The 17,996-nt window shown below is 41.7% G+C and overlaps 1 protein-coding gene across 12 annotated transcripts in view; it reads right to left on the bottom strand.

Moving 5' to 3' along the window:
• The window catches only part of CACNA1C (calcium voltage-gated channel subunit alpha1 C), a 643,199-nt gene that overhangs the window by 35,784 nt on the left and 589,419 nt on the right, over positions 1–17,996 (bottom strand). For all 12 annotated transcript variants that reach the window (XM_021690729.1, XM_021690726.2, XM_021690718.2 and 9 more), the window contains 5 exons: positions 17,856–17,947; positions 7,255–7,420; positions 6,556–6,683; positions 5,618–5,714; positions 3,475–3,577 (listed from right to left, as the gene is read on the bottom strand). In XM_021690729.1, coding sequence (XP_021546404.1) covers positions 3,475–3,577; positions 5,618–5,714; positions 6,556–6,683; positions 7,255–7,420; positions 17,856–17,947 — 586 coding nt within the window. The remainder of the gene's footprint in view (positions 1–3,474; positions 3,578–5,617; positions 5,715–6,555; positions 6,684–7,254; positions 7,421–17,855; positions 17,948–17,996) is intronic.

Genomic DNA, 17,996 nt, shown 5'->3' with positions numbered 1-17,996 from the left:
CTGTTTTCTTGGGACCTTAGGGTTGCTGGCCTCTTGTTTTCCCAGCCTGTTTTCTGTGGGAGGGGCCTGCCACGCTGTTACTCAGTCAACCCCGTTTGGGCGGAGTTGCCCTGCGCCCCTGTGGCGGGGGATGGGCTCAGCAGGAATCAGTCTTTGGGGCTTTTGTTCTCTGGTGCCTTTCCCTGATGGCTTTCCGAGTCTCTTCTGCGAGTCAGAGCAGAAGAGACCGTTTCCAACCCTCTGCCTCAGAGCAGAGAGAGTGCAGTCTGTTCTTCAGTGAGCTCTCCAGGCCACACCGTCTCCGTTTCTGTCAGTACTGCTATAAACTACAGCGGCCTAGGTTGTGCGCCCCTCCGCAGCGCTCCCAGTCCTGCCTCCAGGTCGGGGCACGTCTCCGCCCTTTGTGCTTCTAAAACTGCCAGCTGCTTCCAGTTCATGCACGCGCGACTCCGCCGCTCCGGGTTTCTGTCTGGGGGGCTGCAGTTCGCGTGTGCGCGACCCCACCGCTCTGGTTTTCCACCCTGGGGGCTGCCCTAAAGTCCTTTCCCGACGCTACCGGTCTGCGAGTCTGTGCCCCGTCCACAGCGCGGGAGGCTGTCACTCACCGGCGGTGTCGGATCCCCATGTCCAGGCACCCTCCCGCTGCCGTTTATCCTCCGATATCTCCATTTAGTCCATTTATATTCAGAGTAATTATTGAAAGATCTGAAGTTAGTGCCATTGTATTACCTATAAAGTCATTGTTTCTGTAGATTGTTCCTTTCTGGTCTTTGTTACTTTTGGGCTCTCCCTTCATTCAATGGATCCCCTTTAACATTTCTTGCAGGGCTGGTTTGGTGTTCACATATTCCTTTAGCTTTTGTTTGTCCTGGACACTCTTTATCTCTCTTTCTATTCTGAATGACAGCTATTCTTGGCTGCATATTTTCCCACTTAGCACAATGAATATATCATGCCAGTCCATTCTGGCCTGCCAGGTCTCTGTGGAGAGGTCTGCTGCTAGCCTTGTTTCTACCCTCGTAGGTTAAGAATGTTTTGTCCCGAGCTGCTTCCAGGATTTTCTCTTTATCTCTGAAATTTGCAAGCTTCACTATTATATGTTGAGGTGTTGACCTATTTTTATTGATTTTGAGGGGGGTTCTCTGCCTCCTGGACTTGAATGCCTGTTTCCTTCCCCAGATTAGGGAAGTTAAAACTATTCTCATTTTTAAAAATTCTTTTTTCTTTTTGCTGTTCTGACTGGGTGATTTCCACTGTTCTGTCTTCTAGATTGCTGATCCATTCTTCTGTATCATCGAATCTGCTGTTGACTCCTAGTGTATTTTTCAATTCAATTATCGTATTCTTCAGCTCTGTGACTCCTCTTTGGTACTTTCTTATATTTTCTAACTCTTTGTTGAAGTTCTTACTGTGTTCCTCCATTCTTCTCCTGAGTTTGGTGAGCATTTTTATGGCCATTACTTTACTCTACTTTGTCTGATAAGTTACCTATCTCCATTTCTTCAGGGTTTTTCCTCCTGGGGTTTTATCTTTTCTTTCATTTAGAACATACTCTTCTGTCTCCTCATTTTGTTTGACTTTCAGTGTTAGTCTCTACAAATTAGGTGGAATTGCCACCACTCTCAGTCTTAAGGAGTAGCCTTGTGTAGGAATGTCCCCTGTGTACATTGTGTGTGCCTGGAAGCTTTGGCTGGCTGGGCAGAGTTGAAGCCAACATGGCCTGGGGGAATCCAGGGGCACACTATGCCTGGACTACCCTGATGGAATGGCTAAAGCTGGAGCAGGCACTGGCTGGGGGTATCCTGGGGTACACTGAGACTGGAGGTCAACTTGGTAGGGTGGTTGGAACTGGGGCAGGCATGGGTGGGGGGTTACCTTGGGGAGAGCTGGTGTGGGCTAAGGGCCTAGGGCTCACTGGAGTAACCCTAGCAGGCCAGCTAGAGCACCTGGTCCCTGCTCCCATCTGCACTAGCAAGGTGGAGGGGAATGTAAACAATGGTGTTGTTGGTACCTCCAACCTGGAGAGAGTTCCAGTAGTTCCCCTTCCCTGCCATTTAGTGGACATAAATGGATTTCCTTCACTTATAGTCTTGTTGCCCTTTAAGCCACTGTTTTTCCTGTGTCCCAGGGTGGGTGAGTTTGGGTATAGGGCCCCTGGTACTATCTTTCCTCACCGCAGGTTTTCACATTGGTTTGGTGAGGAGGGTTTCCCATGGTTACCATGTCTTCATCTTTCCTGCCATTCTCTGTGTGGTCCCTCTAACTTTTGTTGTATAGAAGTTGTTCAATCAGCACTCAGTTCTTCCAGATGAATAGCTCCATATGTGGGTGTAGATTTGATGTGTCCTTGGGAGGAGGTGAATTCAGGGTCTTCCTATGCCAGCATCTTGGACCGCCTCCCTTAGCCTTGTTTCTCTTTAGTTTAGCAGCATAACTTGAACTATTTTTAATTTTTTAAAGATTAGCTCATTATTTTAACATGTGTCTTGCTGGCCTGGTTCTTATTTTCCTCCATTTTAGATGTTTCTATTATTTTTGGGAAGGATTTAACTGAGAAAAGGCACTTCTCTGCTGGATTATTCACTGAACTGAATTTCCACATGTCATTATCTTTCTTATTTTACAAATGAAGGAGCTGAAGTAGAGAGAGAATAAATGACTTATCACATTTTAAACAAACTTCAACAGCTGAATCTGAGGCAGGTGGTCTTTTGACCATACTCTGTAAAACACTATATAATAAGCTAGAAGCTCTTGGAGAGCAATCACACCTTCTTAGGTATATTCTATATAGCTTTTTCAACAGAATGGCTCAGAAATACTTATCAGTTATAAGGACAGCAGGTTATCTCAGCCAAGGCTGCTGCTAGCCCATAGGGTACCTTTGTGCAAACCAGAAGGCATCTCTTCAGGTGAACACAGCCCTGAGGGAGCAAGGCCCAACCAGTAGAGCACAGGTGAGATCTTAGCCCATACCTGTTGGCTGGCTGAGCACCTTGATCCAGGCACAGCCTGTACAATTGTATGTGATGACTTTGGCCATAGTCACCATTTGCCAATATGACCCCTTTCTGACAGTTCTAATTTAAAAAGCAAGTTAAGCATTTGAGAGATCCACACAGTTAGTAAAATTCCATTTAGATGGGGCTTAGCCCTGCTTTAGGTAACACTAATCACCTTCTGCTTTTTGAACTATAAGCTATGACTTCAAGATATCACCCAGAATAATTTTTAGAAATTAGTGGGAGGCTAAAATTCAAAGTAAATAAGCTAGAGACCAAAAGGCCATTGAAGGAGCAAAGGAAACAAGAGTGGGCTAGGCCTCTTCAACATCCCTGGATGTGAAGGTTATCACTGAACCACTGCTCTGATACTACGTAGAATGGGAAGATCCTGGGAGCATTTTGCAAGCTGTTTGGGTAGTCAGCTAGATCTTCTGAGTGGCTCTCCCAGTAGCCCTCAGATGACATTTACCTTCTGTTTTAATTCGCAGGGCTGTCCGGACCAGGGCAAACAGGGTGGCATTGAACATGACTGTCCCATCACTGTTCAGAGGCATGTTCATGGAGACCAGGCGCTGGAGGGGAAGAGGAGGCAAAGCTGGTGATTATAGCAAACAGTTCTCAAAGGACCTACAGAACCACCATGGCAGGAGAATTTTGGGAGGGAGCCTTCAAACTTGTGTGCATATGTCAGGAGCAGGTAGGGGTTTGAGGCATGGGTCACTAAAATGTATTCAAAACCTCTTCTGGGGAGAATTTCAGCTCTGCCATAAGTACTCTCACCCTTCCACACAGAGTGAGGGAGGAATGGAGTTTGTCCTTATTAGACCCTTGCTTTCACAAAAGGATGTTAAACCCACCCAACCCCCTCCTCAGCTCAAATGTCTACTCAGGCATATGGGTGTGCTCTCTACTGGCAACAAAGAACAGCTGCATGCCAGGCACTTGCCAGGAGCCCACCTGCCAGCCAACGTTCATCCAAAGCCCTGATAAGAGAGACAGTAATGGTAGGTTTGCATGAAGGAGGTGCAGTGTATCTTCTTTTCTGTATATTGAAAAACATACCTCTGCATCAAGCTGCGTCAAAAGCTTGTTGACTGGATAAGATTGAATTGCCCATTTCCCTCCTTTCTCACCACCCCAAATTGCTGCCATTGCATTGTGCCCTGGTGTGGGGCCTTCAGCACACACCAGAGTAATTATGAGAAAGAGCACCATGAAAGTCGTTCTGGCATTTGCTCTCAAGGTGTGGTCAAAGAAGTTATTTGTTAGATCACATGGTGTCCTCTTATTAATCATAGTGTCAAGCAGAGTTATAATTTTCCTGAGTGACTGGATCTTCTTTTTTTTTTTTTTAAAGATTTTTTATTTATTTGACAGAGAGAGACATAGTGAGAGAGGGAACACAAGCAGGGGGAGTGGGAGAGGGAGAAGCAGGCTTCCCGTGGGGCAGGGAGCCCGATGCAGGGCTCGATTCCAGGACCCTGGGATCATGACCTGAGCTGAAGGCAGACGCTTAATGACTGAGCCACCCAGGCGCCCCAGTGACTGGATCTTCTTGACTCTCATGGACAGTGTGAATTGTGGAGCAGTCACTGGGAAGCTGAACACCCAATTGGTAGCCTGTCCAGGCCCATCTGGAGGCCATGATGGATGCTCTATCACCTCATGCAGGCCACACTTGTCCCTGCTCTTTTGTCCAATGTGCTTTGACAATGTATATTTTCCCCTCATATCTTCTGTAACCTTGGAAATCTTCTAAAATCTTCTTTTTGGGGAACAAAGTGGAGATTTAAGTGAGAAAACACTGAATGAAACAGAGTACAATTCAATTCTCCATTTCCCATGAGTGGATTATCCGGAGTTGAATTTTTCTATTTGTGCTTCTTCTATACAGCTCTTTTACCTCACTTCCCACAACCCCTTTTGGCTCATTGTTATTCCAACAGGGAGTACAGAATGGTGGAAATGGGAATTAAATGAAGAGGGGATAGAGTAGAAACAATACTCTTCAGCTATTGTAGGGCTATCTGGTTGGGATTACAGTGAGGTAAGGGAGGTGCCTGGGCACACAGTTTAAGGGGTGCTCACTCTCAGGATCATGCGAGGGCTACATGAGCAGGAGTTGGGTCTAAAGAGCCTATCTTGTCTTTAACTTTTATGGGGTCATGGACTCACTTAGAAATCTGATGAACATGATGGATCCTCTCCCTGGTACAATTTGTATTTCAGTGGTTTTGTACATAATTTTAGGGCTTTACAGGTCCCTGAAGCTGATGCATGGACTCTTTAATAGCCCTTTGATCCCAGGAAGGGAACCCCTAATCCATCCGTCCTTTGCTGGAAGTCTTCCAGGATGCCTAGATGGTACAGCCTGATGGGACTGGGCATGTGGCTTGTTGGATCATGAGGCATTCACTTCAGTTTTCCTTTATGGAGTCTGAGGACTTATGGTTGGAAGGAACCTTAAAATATAATCTGGCTCAGTCTCATTTCTTTAGCACATAAAATATCTTCACTCCCTTAAAGGATCAATGGCCTGACCAAGGTCACAAGACAAATAAGCTTCTTCCCTCCCATATTTTCTTTTTCCTCTATGAACCCAGGTCTCTTACTTTGCAAGCCACGCGGTGAGGGCACAACTTCCCAAAACCCAGTGGGGGCTGAATCCGCCGGAGTAGGGTCACCACATCTAGGTGTTTGATACGACCCCTAAAAGAGGAAGGAGAGGAGGGAAAGATCAGTCAGAAGGCCATGGTCTCAGCCTGCAGCCCAGGACTCATGTACCAGGCTCTCCATAGCTGTCGCCCTATTGGTCAAACTCAGTGCAAAGTTGCAGAATTGCATGGTAAAACTCCAAACCAATATATACATGTTTAGATTTTATTTTATTTTTTTAAAGTTTTATTTATTTATTTGACAGACAGAGACAGCGAGAGAGGGAACACAAGCAGGGGGAGTGGGGGAGGGAGAAGCAGGCTTCCTGCTGAGCAGGGAGCCCGATGCGGGGCTTGATCCCAGGACCCTGGGATCATGACCTGAGCTGAAGGCTTAACAACTGACCCACTCAGGCACCCCACATGTTTAGATTTTAATGAACAATTTTCCACCAGTGCTATGTTCAAGGTGGAAGGGACTTGGGGTAGTGCAATGAGATTTTCACATATACTTGCTGCTGCAATCTAACCATCTGACCAAAAGGCATTTATTGTCAACCAAATGTGATTGACCAATGAGGGTATCCTTGAACCTGAGGCGAGAATAGAGGTGAGATCTGCTTGACTCTAAACATTTTAACTTAAATACTTACTAGTTATTCCTGACACTAGGATCTCCAGTCTTTCTGCCCAACTGAAAATAGATATGCTCTTGACTTAGCCAAAGATGCTTGGCCTCCTATTACTGGACCTTGACCCTTGACCCTGGGGTCTGGTGCAGTTCAGTGTTTCTAACTGATCTACCCAATGCTAACCTGTGTTGAACCTCTTCTATAGGTATGGTCACATAGTGTCCTCTGGGCTTTGAGAATCAGTGTTTCCCTCTGGGAACTTACTTGGCTTCAGGATCATACTCTGCCCAGATTCTTTTAAATTCATCCAGATGATGGGGACCAAGAATTGACCAGTCCCTTGTCAGGTAGTCAAAGTTGTCCATGATGACAGCTACAAAGAGGTTGATGATCTGCAGAGAACAGAGATATGATGAGTTTCTTGCTACTTGAATTCACTTTGCCAGCCAGTGCCATACGTGGCAGAAGCCCACATTTCTAAAGACCAGCTATATTCACCATTTAAAACATCAGCCCCTGGAACTTGGGTCTCTTGGGCATGAACCTGACACAGGTCCCCTCAGAGTGGTGTGGGATGAACCCCACATGTGGACTGGACATCTTCCCTCATACCAAACTGCTGGGTAGGGCTGCCAAGGACAGAGGGCAGCTTTCCCCACCATCTTTCCCCACACTCCTCATCAAAGTGTCCAAAACATATTGGTTGCCTCTAGGCCTCCACACACATCTCTCCTGTCCCCGGGACAATGCCACCATGACAAGAGCCAAGAAGAGACGAGAAAAGTGCTGGTTGGGTCACTCTTGCCCAGGGTTTTGTGCCCTTGTCTAGTGGTTGGAAATTGCTACTAACTGAGTCTTTCCAAGCTGGTTCCTCTGACTGCAAGCTGCAGACAGATAGAAGGCCTGGGCTGCCTTGAACTGCACACGCACAACCTGTGGCTGTTCAGTCCCATCTTGGCTTACCAGGAAGGCACAGAGCATGTAGAAGCTGATGAAGTAGAAGACCGCGAAGCTGCTGCCACAGGGCATTTCGCCTTCTGTGCTGTTGCTGGGCTCCGACTCGGGGGCACACTTCTTCCCTGGCATGCAGGCCAGCATGATGTCCTGCCATGCCTCCCCTGTGGCACACCTAGGGGAGAGCAGTGAGAGAGTCCACCATCTGTGGGGCCCATCTCATATCTCTGGATCTTTCCCTCACCCCTTGCCCCATCCTCCTTCCCCAGAGGGAACTACTAAATTGAATTTGGTGTTTATCATTCCCTGAATGCTCTGATACATTTACTAAATATGAAGATACATAGCATTGTTTTGAATGTTTTAAAACTCCATAAATGGTCACAAACCACCTCTTCTGAAAAGTCCCTCTTTTTGCCATTCATGTTAAGTTTTGGAGATTTATCCATTAGGCTCTAGTTCATTCATCTTAACTGCCATATAGCAGTATATTCTATGTATATACCAATTTTTAAAAAAGATTTTATTTATTTATTTGAGAGAAAGTGAGAGCATGAGCAGAGGCAGAGGGAGAAGCAGACTCCCCGCTAAGCAGGGAGCCTGATGTGGGGCTTGATCCCAGGACCCTGGGATCATGACCTGAGCCAAAGGCAGACGCTTAACCGACTGAGCCACCCAGGTGCCCTGTATATACCATTTTTAAAAACCTGCTGTCCTGTTAAAAGTTTCTCCCTTCTTTTTTGCTATTATAAAGAACCCTGCAATCAGCATGCAGGTCCATGCCTTGGATATCTGCTTAGAAAGTGGACTTGCCAGCTGAAGTAGGTATGTCTTCACTTTCACTAGTTTTGCTGGTTCTCCAAGGGTTTGTGCAATTTATGTTCCTGTCATCAGTGCAGGACAAATGCCATTGCTTTGCAGACCTGTCAACTTTTTTTCGGTTTTACTGAGCTATAATTGGCAAATAAAATTGTAAGATATTTAAAGTGTCTGTCGTGATGATCTGATTCAGTGCTACATTGTGCAAGGACTCCTCCCACCTAGTTAATGAACACACTCATCACTTCACATATTTATCTCTTTTTTTTTGATGAGCACATTTCAGATCTTAGCAAATTTCAAGTATCTAATACAACTCCTTTTCTACTCTCTGATTCTATGAGTTTAGACTTGTCAACTCTTTTTTTTTTTTTTTAAAGATTTTATTTATTCATTTGAGAGAAAGAGAGACAGAGAGAGCACAAGCAGGGGGAGAGGCAGAGGCAGAGGGAGAAGCAGACTCCCCGCTGAGCAGAGAGCCCAACGTGGGCTCGATCCCAGGACCTGGAGATCATGATCTGAGCTGAAGGCAGACGCTTAACCATCTGAGCCACCCAGGCGCCCCCTAGACTTGTCAACTCTTTGTCTTAGTGAATTTTAAAAAATTTTGCTCATATGATGGGTGTGAAATGATATTTCATTGCTGTCTTAATTTGGGTTTAAATGATCAATGGGTTAAGAATTTTTATTTCAGGGGCGCCTGGGTGGCTCAGTCGTTAAGCGTCTGCCTTCGGCTCAGGTCATGATCCCAGGGTCCTGGGATCGACTCCCACATCGGGCTCCCTGCTCTGCGGGAAAGCCTGCTTCTCCCTCTCCCACTCGCCCTGCTTGTGTTCCTGCTCTCGCTGTGTCTCTCTCTGTTAAATAAATAAATAAAATCTTAAAAAAAAATTTTTTTTATTTCATCTTCTGTTGAACTACATGTTCATATTTTAGTCTGTCTCCTCGGTTATTTGTCTTCTTGTTCATTTGTGGTTTGTTCTTATATATTCTTTCCATTAATTCTTTGTCAGTTACATGCATAGTAAGTACCTTCTTCAAGTCTGTGGCTTGTCTACAGCCTTATTTATGGTGAAGCCTATTTATTTTAATGAATCTAAATTTTATTTTATTTTTTTTTTTAGATTTTATTTATTTATTTGACAGAGAGAGAGACAGCGAGAGAGGGAACACAAGCAGGGGGAGTGGGTGAGGGAGAAGCAGACTTCCTGCTGAGCACAGGGAGCCTGATGCAGGGCTCGATCCCAGGACCCTGGGATCATGACCTGAGCCGAAGGCAGATGCTTAACGACTGAGCCACACAGGCACCCCAATTTTATTTTATTTTTTTAAGATTTATTTATATATTTGAGAGAGAGAGAGATGGAGATAGAGTGAGCTTGGGGAGGGGCAGAGGGAGAGGGAGAGAATCTCAAGCAGACTCCCCACTGAGTGCGGAGCCAGACAGGAAGCTTGATCCCATGACCCTGAGTTCATGACCTGAGCTGAAATCAAGAGTTGGACACTTAACCGACTGACTGAGCCACCCAGGCACCCCTGATGAATCTAAAATTTAAATTTCACTGTGCATTTTGCCATCTTGTTTGAAGAAATCCTTCCTTATTCTAGGTCATAAAGATAGTCTCCTATATATTCTAAAAATCCTAAAATTTTATTTTATGTAATAACCCATTAATCTGGAATTTATTTTTGTGCTTGATATAAGGTAGACATATGCTTTATCTTTTCCTGTGTAGATAACCAATTTTCTTAATACAATTTACTGAGTAGTTCATCTTTGCCTACTGATTTGAGCTATCCCTTCTGACATAAATTATATTTCCATAGATGTGTGGGTCTCGTGCTAGCCTTTTCATTCTATTCTGTAGGTTTATTTGTCTGTTGGTACCAATGGACCACATTGTCTTAATCACGAAGCTTTATATTAAGTCTTGCTCTCTTATAAACAGTGAGTCCTTACAGCTTGTTGTTCTTCAAAGTTGTCTTAGTTACTCATTTTCCTTTTTTCTTACACAGACCCATTAGAATCAGCTCATCAAGTTCCATGAATAATCTCACTGAGAGTCTTATTGGAATTGCATAGATTAACTTGGAGAATTTGGTATTTTTGGGACATTAAGTCTCCCAGCCATCGACGTGGCACATCTCTCCATTTATTTAGGCCTTATTAATGTTTTTAAGAAATTTTTATAATTCCCCCATGTATATCTTTTGTTAGATTATTTCTAGGTATCTTATTTAAAATAAATAAACAAAATGTTGCTTTTATAAGCAGTGCATTTAAGAAGTTATATTTCCTGTTTGCAAGTGATGTAGAGGGATTATAGTTGACTTTATCTATAGAAGATTTGCTGAATTCTCTTAGTTCTGCAGGTTCTCTTGTATAGTTTACATGGGCAATTAATTTTTAAAAGAGGTTTTATTTATTTTCCTTTTTTGTAGTAAAGTACATATAACATAAAATTTACCATCTTAACCATTTTTAAGTGTTTAGTTTAGTGATATTAAGTATATTCACATTGTTGTGCAGCCATCACCACCATCCATCCCCATAATTCTTTTCATCTTGTAAAACTGAAACTCTGTGACTATTAATAAGTCTCCATTCTCCTCTCCCCAAGACCCTGGCAACCACCATTCTACTTTCTGTGTTTACAGTTTTGACTCATGTAAGTGGAATCACACAGTATTTGTCTTTTTATGACTGGCTTATTTCACTTAGCATACTGTCCTCGAGGTTCAACCCTGTTGTAGCATATTGCAGAATTCCTTCCTTTTTCAAGGCTGAATAATATTTCATTGTATGTATACACCACATTCTGCTAATCTATTCAATTACCTGTCAATGGGCACTTGGGTTGCTTCCACATTTTACTCATTGTGAATAATGCTGCTGTGAACATGGGTGTACAAATATGTCTTGTAGATCCTGCTTTCAGTTGGTTGGGATATATACCCAGAAGTAGAATTGATGGATCATATGGTAATTTCATTTTTAATTTTTTGAGGAACCATCATACAGTTTTCCACAATGGCTGTGCCTTTTTATATCCCACAACACGGCATAAGGGTTCCAATTGCTCCACATCCTTGCCAACACTTGTTTTCTGTTTTGTTTTGTTTTTTGATAGTAGCCACCCTAACGAATATGAGGTAGTAGCTCACTGTGGTTTTGATTTACATTTCCCTATTATTAGTGATGTTAAGCATCTTTTAATGTGCTCATTGGCCATTCATATATCTTCTTTGGAGAAATGTCTATTCAAGTCTTTTGCCCATTAAAAAAAAGATTTATTTATTTATTTATTTATTTTAGAGAAAGAGAGTAGAGGGGAGGGGCAAAGGGAGAGGGAGAGAGAGAATCCCAAGCAGACTCCCTGTTGAGCAAGGAGCCTGACGAGGCTTGATCCCATGACTCTGAGATCATGACCTGAGCCAAGAGTTAGACGCTTAACTGACTGAGCCACCCCAGGCGCCCCTCTTTTGCCCATTTTAAAATTGTGGTTTTTTTTGTTGTTGTTGTTGAGTTTGGCAATCTTTTTTTTTTTTTTTTTTGGCATTTAATTTTGTTACTTCTGTAATTCTTACTCTTATTTTTCTTATTGCACTGGATAAAATTTGCAATATAATATTGATGAGAAAAGGTGATAGCATGTGCTCTTTTCTATTATACTTACTAATTACCTATTATAGACTGAATACATCCCCACCAAATGCATATGTTGAAGTCCTAAACCTCAATAAATTTGCAGGTGAGGCCTCAGGAGGTAATAAGACTTAGATCAGGTCATAAGGCTGGGGACCCCATGATAAAATTAGTGTCTTTATAAGAACAAGAAGAGAGACTAGAGCTTTCTCTCTCTCCATCATATGAGGACACGGCAATAAGGTGGCTGTCTGCAGGCCAGGTAGAGGGCTTACGCCAGGAACTGAATTGGCTAGGACCTTGATCTCAGACTTTCAGTCTCCAGATGTGTGAGAAGGAAATGTCTGTTGTTTAAGCCACCCATTTTGTATTTTGTTACAGCAGGCTGACCAAATTAATAATTATCAGTACAGGAAAGTGATTGTTTTCCCATCTTCCACTTTACTGATCCTATGAATTGTTATAAGGGTTTTGAGTTGCTTTGCTTGTTTTATTCTACTTGGATTAACCTGTTGTTTGCCAAAAATGACAGTTAGTTATGTCTACACATTTTCATATTTATACTTCTTGCTTTTTTTCTTTCTTAATACATAAGGTATTAGCCTTATTTAGCCTTATAGAATGACTTAGTGGAATGACTGAGGAGATTTTATACCCCCTTACTATTCCTGAAAAGTTTATGTAACATAGGAATGATCTATTCCTTGATATTTTGAAAGAAAAATACTGGATCTTGGACCTTTTTTTTTTTTTAAGATTTATTTATTTTTAGAGAGAGAGAGTGAGAATGTTGTGCGGGGGAGTAGGGGGAAGGGCAGAGGGAGAAGGAGAGAAGCAGACTCCCCGCTGAGCCACCTCAGGACACTGAGATCACAACCTGAGCCAAAACCAAGAGTCAGACACTTAACCAACTGTGCCATCCAGGTGCCCCTGGATCTTGGAACTTTTTGAGGACGAAAACCTTGACTACCTTTTCAATTTCTATTGTGGTTAATTAAAAAAATTCTTTTTAAGACAGTTTTGTGATTTATATTTTCCTACATAAAATCATCTACTTTTAATTTGTTCATAATAGTTTATCATTCTAAAAATCTCTTCCACATCTGTAATTACGTTACTTTTCTTATTCCTGATGTTGTGCTTTTTTAAAAAATTGGTTTTGATAGGTTTGTCTATTTATAGGTCTTTTCAAAGAGTTTTAGGGTTTATTGATAAATATTTTTGTTTTATATTTTATTAATTTCTGCTTTTATTTTAATAAGTGAATTCTTTCATACTTTGGGGTTATTTTGCTATTCTTCTTCCATCCATTAGTTTGGTTATTATAGATTTTGTAAAATAAATTTTGGCTCTGAAATTTTCTTTGGTATTGATTGGTGTGTTTTATAAATTTAAGATGTACTGCTCTCACTCTTCCATTTTTAAGAAGTATGCAGCTTCAGCTGTGAGTTATTTAGAACAGTGACTCAAAACATTTAAGTGGATAGATTTTGGAGGGACTATTGATTTTGTAGTTTATTTCCGATTTTTGTTGTATTGAAGTTAGAGAAGTTTTAGAATTTATTGAATTCTTCTTTGTGACTTAAATCTTGGCTGATTTTTGTGAATGTTTCTGGGTGCTTAAAAAGAATGTATTTTTGGGGTGCCTGGGTGGCTCAGATGGTTAAGCGTCTGCCTTCGGCTCAGGTCATGATCTCAGGGTCTTGGGATCGAGCCCCGCGTCGGGCTCCCTGCTCAGCGGGAAGCCTGCTTCTCCCTCTCCTTCTACTGCTCCCCGCTGCTTGTACTCTCGCTCTCTCTCTGTCGAATAAACAGATAAAATCTTAGAAAAAAAAGAATTTTTTTTTTGCTATTGATTACAAATTTACTTAAATTTGTCAGTTGTATTTTTAGATCTTCTTTACCCTTTCTTTTATTTTGTTCTTTTTGCTCTGTCATTTTTTTTTTACATGTCTCCCATTGTGTGTGTGTGTTCATTTTTTCCTTACCATTCTTTTCGTCTCCTTGATATATTTCCAAACTATATTGTTAGGCTCATGTAGTTTTATGATTGTTTTGTAATCTTGGTGGATTATACCTTTTATCAATATCAAATATCCCTCTTTGTATTGTTTAATGCCTTTCACCTGGAATTTTATTTCTTCTGATTTGTTATTACTACACCTATTTTTTTTTTTTTTGGAAGTTTGTCTGGTATTCTTTTTCCATTCCTTTATTTTCCCATTCCTTTATTTTACTTTATTATAAACAGGCTACAGCCAGACTTCTTAAAGCCAACATTAGAGTATCTATCTTTTAATAGAGAAATTGAATTTTTAGTGATTAATTTTTGTTTTTTATTCCTGCCATCTTGTTTTATTTTCTAATTTTCTTTTCCTCCCTCTCCCCCTCTTTTCCTCCCTACCCCCACCTTCCTTCTTTTTTCTTTCCTTCCTTTTGCAGAATTGCTAAGGTTTTCCCTTGCTATTTTTTTTTCCATCTAGTGATTTGGAATGTACATATTCCATTTCTGTTTCTCTAGTGGTTGACCTTCAAATATTTAACATATTTATTTACACACTTTCCTCTGGCTGTGTATAAAGTTGAATAGTACCTCTTTCCTCTCCATAAACAAGAGAAGAATGTCAGCACACTTTGATGTTTCTCATTCTTCTACCATCTCATTCTTCCTACCTTGTTGAGAGTGTAAGAGATTTCACTTCCAAATTGCTATTAAGGTTTTGGACATTTTGCTTTAACAGTTATTATTTTTTATTAAAAAATTAATTACAAAAGTTTTCAACCATATACAAAAGTAGAAAGTACAAAGAAACCCCATGGACCCATCACCCAATCTTAACAACCATTAATATTTTGTTGTGTGTGTTTCATCTATCTCTCCAACAATCCCCTTCTCCCCTTTTGGCTGAAGTATTTTATTTTATTTTATTTTACTTTACTATTTTATTTTATATTTTATTCTTTTGCACTCTCACCTTTTAAAAAAATTGAAAGAGGAGGGGTGCCTGGGTGACTCAGTTGGTTAAGCATCCAACTCTTGATTTTAGCTTATGTCATGATCTCAGGATCCTGAGATGGAGCCTGAGCCTGAGCCCAGTGCAGGGCCTAGCATGGGGCTCCCTCCTCAGCGGGGAGACTGCTTCTCTCCTTCTCCCTCTGCCCCTCCCCTTGCACACATGCACTCTCTCTCTCCCTCTCTCTCTAAAATGAATAAATCTTTTTTAAAAAATTGACACACACTGTTACATTAGTTTCAGGTGTACAACATAGTGATTCAACAAGTCTATACATTATGCTCTGCTCACCACGAGTGTAGCCGCCATCTGTCACCATACAACAGTATTACAGTACCACTGACTATATTACCTATTCTGTATCTTTTATCTCCATGATGGAATATTTTAAAGCAAATCCCACACCTCATGTAATATCATTATATCAACCCTAAATACTTCAAAAATAAAGCAATACATTTTACATAACCACAAAGTAATTATTATACTTAAAAATTAGCAATAATTATTTAATAACTAATAACTCCCTTAACAATTATTTAGACTTAATATAAGGTTTGTGATTTCTTTGCACATAACTCATAACTATAAACTTTATGGTTTCTTTACTAATATCATTACTCTGTTCATTCAATTTCTTAGATTAATTTTTCATTCTTTAGAAGTGCATCCTTGTGTAGTTGTTTCAGAGGTTTATGCAAGGGAGTAAACTTTCTGAGTTCTTACACTTTTGGAATCAATTTTGCTTTGTTACTTGAATGCTAATTAGGCTATATTACAGGCGTCTTGGTTCAAAAATATGTTTTCTTCATAATATCACATACATTATTTGTCTTCTAGTGTGTACTTTTGCTATTGAGAAGTCTAATGAAAATTGGTATTTTTGAAAATAATTCACTTTTTTCTCTTTGGATGCTTCTAGGATATTTTCTTTATTCTTGGTATTCTAAAACTTCCTCATACTGTGTCTGATGAAGGGACTTTTTGACAAACCTATTCTGCACTTAGTAGGACATTTCAACCTGAAGGCTCATATCTTTATTTGAAATTTTCTTTGATCATTCCTTGATTTCATTTTCTCCATTCATTCTGCTGTTTTTACTTGAATTTGTATTAGAAAGATGGGATTTTCAGTGCTACCCTCTATGTGTTAACTTTTATTTTATATTTTCAATCTTTCTGTCCTTTTGGCTGTGTACTGAGAGAACCCTAGATTTGATCCTTTAGCTCATTATTTTATTCTTTAGCTGTGCCCATTTTCTGAATATTTCAACAAGGATGTTTTTCTGAGTTCCCTCTTTAATTTGTTCTTAATAATAATGACTTTTTTTCTGCCTCCTGCTTTTTAATTCAACAGATATGCTCTGCAACCTCTCTAAAGATATGAATTATATTTATTTTCAAGTCTTCTGGCTTTATATATTCTTTTTCCTCCTCATGTGCTCATTCATCTGCTAGTTGAGCATGGTGCATTTCTTTATTGATATTCGTTTCCCCCAAATACTTTGGGATTATTATTGACTGTTCTTTGTGACTGAGGACACAGTTCACATCTCTGTGGATCAAGTTCTCATTACAGGGCCTCTCTGGGGATCATGGAAGAAAGGGAAAGAGAACATGTGCCAACAGGTGAGGTGGGCAGGTAGCACATCTTTAAGGGTGGGGTTCCTTGGGAGGACCTACTCTACTTCTCAGACCCCAAAGCCCAGGGGCGTGATGTCAAGAGCTGCTGCTTTCAGCTTGTGAGCATTAGCAACTGCTCTGCAAACACAGGTCTCTTGAGGGGCCAGCCTCATTGTGGCCCCAGGTCACTCCTGGACCTTTTACCTGTCGATCCTGGAACTGCTCTCACTTCTTCCATAGACCATGCACTGTTGGGGATAGGTTTTCCTCAGATCTTGTTCCTTTGTCAATTGAATCCCTTCTGATTTCTTCCACTTAGAAATTCCTCAGCATTCCTGGTTCACTAATAGCACTCTTCCATGGTTTTTTTTTTCTTTCCCCTTCTTAGTACTGTTATGGGTTTATTCTTTTAAGAAATATCTTCTGTCATCAAGGACTTTAGGAAAGGAGGGGAGATAGAGCTATGTGCTCGGTCTTATATCTGCGTTCAGCTCTGATATTTAAATATGGCACAGGCTTAAGTGTTGCTGTTAAATTGTGGTTTACAGTGGCCTTTGTGTTCTCAAAGTCTACAATCTGAGGTAGGTGGTAATGTCTAACATATTTAAAGAGCTATCATTTTGATTTAATACATTTTGAGCAATAATGATACTTGGGCTTGGGTATGGGGAAAGGATTCTATAGAACTTGGTGAAGGTGGAGCTATCTGATACAGTGGATCTCTGGATCTTCTGGAGAGGGACCCCAGGGAATGGCAGGGAATTCACTGCCTTTCCCAGTGCCATATTATGTAGAGTACATGAGCTGGAATGGGCTTTAGAAATCATCTGCTCCAGGGATGGGGTAAATAGTTCTCATCTACCAGCCCTGGTCTAGATGGTCTAGATGGTCTCCTCCAGCAGCCCAGGACAGTGAGAAGAACCAAGGGGCAGAGCAAGGGGGTCATCAGGAGTCCGATGAGGAAGAAGCAGGCTGCGGCATGGACTCCCTCAGTCAGGAGCAGGCTGAGAAACACTCTTTTCCCCAGCTAGGCCTGAGGCAGTAGCCTTCCGAGAAGGGTGAAGGCTCGTGGCTGGCTTAACTGAGGAGGATACTAAGTGCATGAGGACATGGTAACCAATAGAGCAAATGGCATCGACATTGGCAGCTGTACTTGTTTGCGAGGGAACCGAGACTCAGGGGAGTTAGGTGTCTTACCCAAAGTGAATGTGTCACAGGCTTGGCTTTGAGCCTGTCTGGCTTCCAGACCAGGGTGCTGTCAGTGTTCGACTTGTGATCCTCTAGTGTTTTCGGGTAGTTGCTGGCAGGTATGTCAGTGACCAGTGGGCCACTCAACGGAAAGTATTACAAATAGCAATGGAACACCAGCTTTCTAGTCTAGGGAGGGAGATCCAGCATCCATTCTCTCCCTGCCCACTCCCCTGGAAGGGTTCCCTCTCATTCTATGTCCAGACCACAGGGCTGTGTCATGTAGGTGTGTTTGTACGCATCTGTCCTCAAAGACTCACCTGAAGAGAAGCAGCACAGCTTGGGGGAAGGTCTGGAAGTTGTTGTTCCGGTTGATCTCTGTGGTGTCATTCAGGGCAATTTTCCCAAACACCTAAGCAGGGGGAGGGGAAGGAGATTCAGTGAATGGTGGATGGACAGGG

The sequence above is a fragment of the Neomonachus schauinslandi genome, chromosome 5 (genome assembly GCF_002201575.2).
Source record: "Neomonachus schauinslandi chromosome 5, ASM220157v2, whole genome shotgun sequence".
Classification (NCBI taxonomy): Eukaryota; Metazoa; Chordata; class Mammalia; order Carnivora; family Phocidae; genus Neomonachus; species Neomonachus schauinslandi.
The sequence above is the reverse complement of the archived record's forward strand: the minus strand, read 5'-3'. Positions and strand labels throughout refer to the sequence as shown.